Source organism: Chinchilla lanigera, unplaced genomic scaffold (genome assembly GCF_000276665.1).
Source record: "Chinchilla lanigera isolate Chin_1 unplaced genomic scaffold, ChiLan1.0 scaffold00092, whole genome shotgun sequence".
NCBI classification, from domain to species: Eukaryota; Metazoa; Chordata; class Mammalia; order Rodentia; family Chinchillidae; genus Chinchilla; species Chinchilla lanigera.
Genome location: NW_004955493.1, coordinates 7,976,913 through 7,981,638, shown reverse-complemented (window position 1 = coordinate 7,981,638; position 4,726 = coordinate 7,976,913). Strand labels below are relative to the sequence as shown.

General features: G+C 64.0%; 1 protein-coding gene across 1 annotated transcript in view; it reads left to right on the top strand.

The window, feature by feature from the left end:
* Nucleotides 1-2,559, top strand: part of Prss36 (protease, serine, 36) — a gene marked incomplete at its 5' end in the record, with an annotated part of 5,949 nt that extends 3,390 nt beyond the window's left edge. The window contains 6 exon segments of the mRNA XM_013504884.1: nucleotides 49-212; nucleotides 627-864; nucleotides 972-1,113; nucleotides 1,422-1,687; nucleotides 1,763-1,884; nucleotides 2,066-2,559. Coding sequence (XP_013360338.1) covers nucleotides 49-212; nucleotides 627-864; nucleotides 972-1,113; nucleotides 1,422-1,687; nucleotides 1,763-1,884; nucleotides 2,066-2,350 — 1,217 coding nt within the window.
* Between the last annotated feature and the right edge of the window lie 2,167 nt (nucleotides 2,560-4,726).

The window sequence follows — 4,726 nt, the reverse complement described above, 5'->3', positions numbered from 1 at the left end:
GGGCACACACCGGGTCGCAGCGCGGACTCGCGGCTTTCTCCCTCGCAGAACCGGCGCCCGGCCCCAGCGCGCAGCTGGAAGCCGAGCTTTTGAGCGGCTGGTGGTGTCACTGCCTATACGGCCGTCAGGGGGCGCCAGTGCCGCTGGCGGGCGACCCGCCGCGCGTGCTCTGCCCCGCCTACCAGGAGGAGGAGGAGGCGGGCCGCTGCTGGGTGAGGGTGGGGGCGGGGCCTGAGGCGCTGGGACGAGGGCGTGGGGCTCCGGGCGGGGCCGGGGCGGGGGCCGGCGGGAGTGGAGCCTGGCCCCGGAGGACTGAGCAGGTGTAGAGAGGATCCTACCGGGCGTGGTGGCGCGCGCCTGGAATCCCAGCGTTATGGAGGCTGAGGCAGGAGGATCCTTGCGTGTTCGAGACCAGCCTGGGCTACAAAGTGAGCTCAAGGCCAGCCTGAACTGCCTAGCGACAGCCTGTCTCAAAAAGACAAAAAAAAAAAAGGATCCTAAAGTGGGGCCTGACTTCTTACAAACACTAGTACGTGGCCGGTGGCGCGTGATGTCTGCACACAAAAAACCTGGAGTCCAAGAAAGGCCAGGCTTAGGCCAGTGACGCACACATCCTCCTGCTGCAGAATGACTCCAGCTGGAGCCTGGTGTGCCGGGAGAAGGGGACCTGGTTCCTGGCCGGAATCAGAGGCTTCTCTGGTGGCTGTCTCCGTCCTCGAGTCTTCTCCCCGCTGCAGACGCACGGCCCCTGGATCAGCCACGTGACGCGGGGAGCCTACCTGGAGGACCAGCTAGCCTGGGACTGGGGCCCCGAGGGCGAGGTCACTGAGCCACAGACCTGTCCCCCTCACACAGAGCGCGGTGGTGAGCAGGGGCCCTGGGGGTTTAGGACTTCCTGGGGACGCTCACAGCCGGGGAGGAGCTTCAGAGCTCCCCGGTGCTGCGGGGCTCTCACTGTCATCTGTCCCTAGCCTGCGGCCTGCGGCCAGAGTCTGCTCCAGCTGGGGTGCTTTGGCCCTGGCTGGCAGAGGTACATGTGGCTGGTGACCGAGTCTGCACTGGGATCCTTGTGGCCCCAGGCTGGGTCCTGGCAGCCACCCACTGTATCCTCAGGTGGGTCCCTCTCATCGCCTAGGCCAGAGGCTGGTGGGGGGATGGGAGATGCTCGGAAGGATGCTTACGAGAGAGAGATGTCCTCCTTTGAGGCTGCTGCAGCACAAGAAGACTGCTGGGAGATGCTCCTGTGGGTTTGATTTGGGGCTTTTTGTTTGAGGTGTTTTCAGACAGGAAGATTTGGAGGAGGAACCGTGAAGGAGTTAGTGGCTTGACCCTAGAGACCCACTGTACCCTTCGCCCTGGGCGGGGCAGGCTTTCCCAGCCACGGGAGGAGCTGGGGGTGACGCTGGTCCTTGTTCCCACAGAGCGGGCTCTACAACAGTGCCTTACGTTGAAGTCTATTTGGGCAGGGCAGGGGCCAGCCCCGTCCCACAGGGCCAGCAGGTGTCCCGCTTGGTCATCAGCATCCGCCTGCCCCGGCACGTGGGACTTGGGCCCCCCCTGGTCCTGCTGGAGCTGAGCTCCCGGGTGGAGCCTTCGCCGTCTGCCCTCCCCGTCTGCCTCCACCCCGGGGGCGTCCCCCCAGGGGCCAGCTGCTGGGTGCTGGGCTGGAAGGACCCTCAGGACCGAGGTGAGCGCCCTGAGCCCTGGGAATGAGGAGTAACTGGAAGCCAGAACCCTGGGCGACCCTGTTCCCTCTCTCTAGTCCCTGTCGCCGCGCCTGTCACCATCCTGACACCACGACTCTGTCACTGCCTGTACCAGGGCATTCTGCCTCCTGGGACCCTCTGTGTCCTCTATGCAGAGGGCCAAGAGGACAAGTGTGAGGTAGGCCGGGGCCGGAATTCCTGGGGTTGGGCTCCGCTGGGAAGACGCAGTCCGTCTCCACTGGACCTTGCAGAGACCAGGGCCCCGGCCGCCTCCCGGGAGAAGGGCAGTGTCCCGGGAGGCAGGTGCGGGGAGGCAGAGGGAAGGGTGACACCATTTGCTCTTGGCTGCAACTCCGCAGGTGACCTCGGCACCACCCCTCCTGTGCCAGACTGAGGGAGGCTCCTGGGTCCTCACGGGCCTGGCTGTCCGGGGGAGCCGGGAGCTGTTTGCAGCCATTGGCCCAGAAGAGGCCTGGATCTCCCAGACAGTCGGAGAGGCCCACTTCCTGCCCCCCAGTGGCCCGCCCTACTGGCTCACGGAAGGCAGTGACCTGTGTCCCCCAGACCTGGCGGGGGCCTCGGGCGCCCCCGGAGCTGCCGCTCTGTTCCTGCTGCTCCTGCCTCCCCTGATCCAGGGCTGGTGAGCCCGCCTCCCACAGCCACGTCTTCCCTGCCGCCGCCAGCAGGGCAGGAATGTGGCTGGACCAGCCAGCTGCAGGCTCGTGGGGCGCCCATGCATCCACCGAGCACCTCACCTGGACTGCCGCCTCCCGTGATTGGGCCTCAGTGCTGGCTATTTTGGGCCCAGGAATCCTCGGGGAGGAGGCGCAGATAATAAAGGCGTAAACACAGACACGTGGCCGTGTGTGGCATTGCTGGGGGCGGGCGAAGGGGCAAACCTCTGAGCGGAGGGGGAAGCGGAGGACCGGGCCCTCCCTCTTGGGGCGCTGTGAGTCAGGCCTTGGGCTCCCGGGAAATGTGTCCCGGATAACGTGGCGGCTCTGTTCTCTCATTCTTGCCCTAGGGCGGGGAGGTGAGGGGCCAGCTGGCTGTGTGTCACCTGCCCAGTGCACTTCGTGTCCCCAGCACCTGCCGCATACTTCAGCTCTAGCTCACGCCCTGCTGCCCCTCCCACTAGAGCAGGGAGGACTTGGGGTGAGAGCTGGCCCCCAAATACGCATCCCAGGAACGCTGCCCCACAGCCCACCCCGGAGTCCCCAGCGCGCACACGGGCCCCTCACACCCTCTGAGGGGCTGCCTCCCCCACCGACGCGTGCGTCTCCCCGCGCTGAACCACAGAGGCATGCGCAGTGGCCGTCTCCTGGGAACCGTGGGAAACACGGACGTCCCGGCTAGGGGGATGGGGACAGGTCGTAGTGGGTGAGGTTTGAGCACAGGAAATGGGGAAACGGGGCCCTGGACAGGGGCGGAGGTGGCCACTGTGTGTGGTCATGGCGGGGAGCTGCTGAGGGAGCTGGAGCCACAGTCTTCGGGCTGAGCAGGCAGGCGGTGGGGAGGCAGCCGGGAGGGAAACGGGGGACCTCACGGGGCCAGGTGGAGGCCGGAGATTCTTGAAGGGCTGCTGTCTACACACAGAATGTTCCCCAGATCCTCCACAGGGAAGCACGTCCACACCGGCCGGCCGTACCCAGCCAGCCACCCATGTGCCACCCCCACAGACACGGGCAGTGCCCACCCTCTACCCACGCCCTCCCACAACTCCCTGGGTCTTGCTTAGACCCCTTCTTGAGCCGGGGATGTAGCTCAGGGGCACAGTGCTGCCCTGGCAAGCATGAGGTCATGAGTTCAATTCCCGGTACCGAAAAACAAAAACAAAACAGACCCCTTCTTGAGCCGGCCCCTTCCACTGGCCCACTGCAGGATCGCCTGACCCCCGGTCCAGGCCGGAAGTCCTGGCTCAAAGGTCCAGATGCCCGGTGTTCTGGAATGACAGCGGGGAGTGCCACAGAGCCACGCGTGCAGAGCACACATCAGACCCTCACCAAGTGGCAAGGCCCTCTCACCCTCCGCCCACCGCCATTCCCATCTCTGCCTTAACCCAGCATAGCCCCTCTAAAGCCGGGCACGGAAGCTCACGCCTGTGATCCCAGCACTCTTGATGCTGAGGCAGGAGGATAGCAAGTTAGACCCCAGCCTGGACAACTCAGTGACCTAGCAAGACCTGTCTCAAAATAAAAGATTAAAAAAGGGCCAGGGATGTAGCTCGGTGTGAATGAAGGCCCTGGGTTCAATCCCTGGTACCACAAAAACAGCCTCAGTTCTTGAGGCTCTTCCTTGAAGGCCTCCCCAGTTCCTAGGCACTTGCCCCAGAGCTCTCCCTCTTGTCCATCAGGTGAGTTTGAAGTAATTCTACAATTGGCTGTGATTTTTTTCTTTATTTTTTGAGACAGACTCTGGCTAGCTGAGACTGTGTAGTAGAGACCAGCCTTGAACTCACTATGTGGCCCAGGTTGGCCTTGAACATGAGGCAATCCTCCTGCCTCAGCCTCCCGAGTGCTGGGGTGATAGGCACGTGCCACCGTCCCAGCAGCTGTGAGTTGGTGATTCACATCTGTCATCACTACTCCAGGAAGTCACGGATGGAATCTATTCTGTACCTCGTGCCTGCGATACAGCAGACAGTAAATACTGGGCACCGCCAGCCGTGCTCTGCACCCGTGGTGGAGGCTGCAGATTTCACAGAAAGGCCTGGAATGGTGCTGGCCTGGGTAGCTCCCGGTGTCCTGGGCTCAGTTACCTGGCGTAAGGAGGGAGGCAGGAAAGAGCAGCGGCCCGGGACAACAAAGGTTGGGCCAGCCCTTCCCTGGCAGGCATAACTGGTCTGGGAGACCTGAAATACCTGGAGACGGTGGGGTTTCCAGCAGGCCTGGGGCTGCTGCTCTCTGGCTGGCCGGCCTCCGCCCCACTCCCCCAGGACCTGAGAGGACTCCGGACTCGGGAGGCTGGGAAAGGCTGCAGCGCTGAGCCAGGAGGGCGGGGCCGAGGGAGGAGCCGGCAGG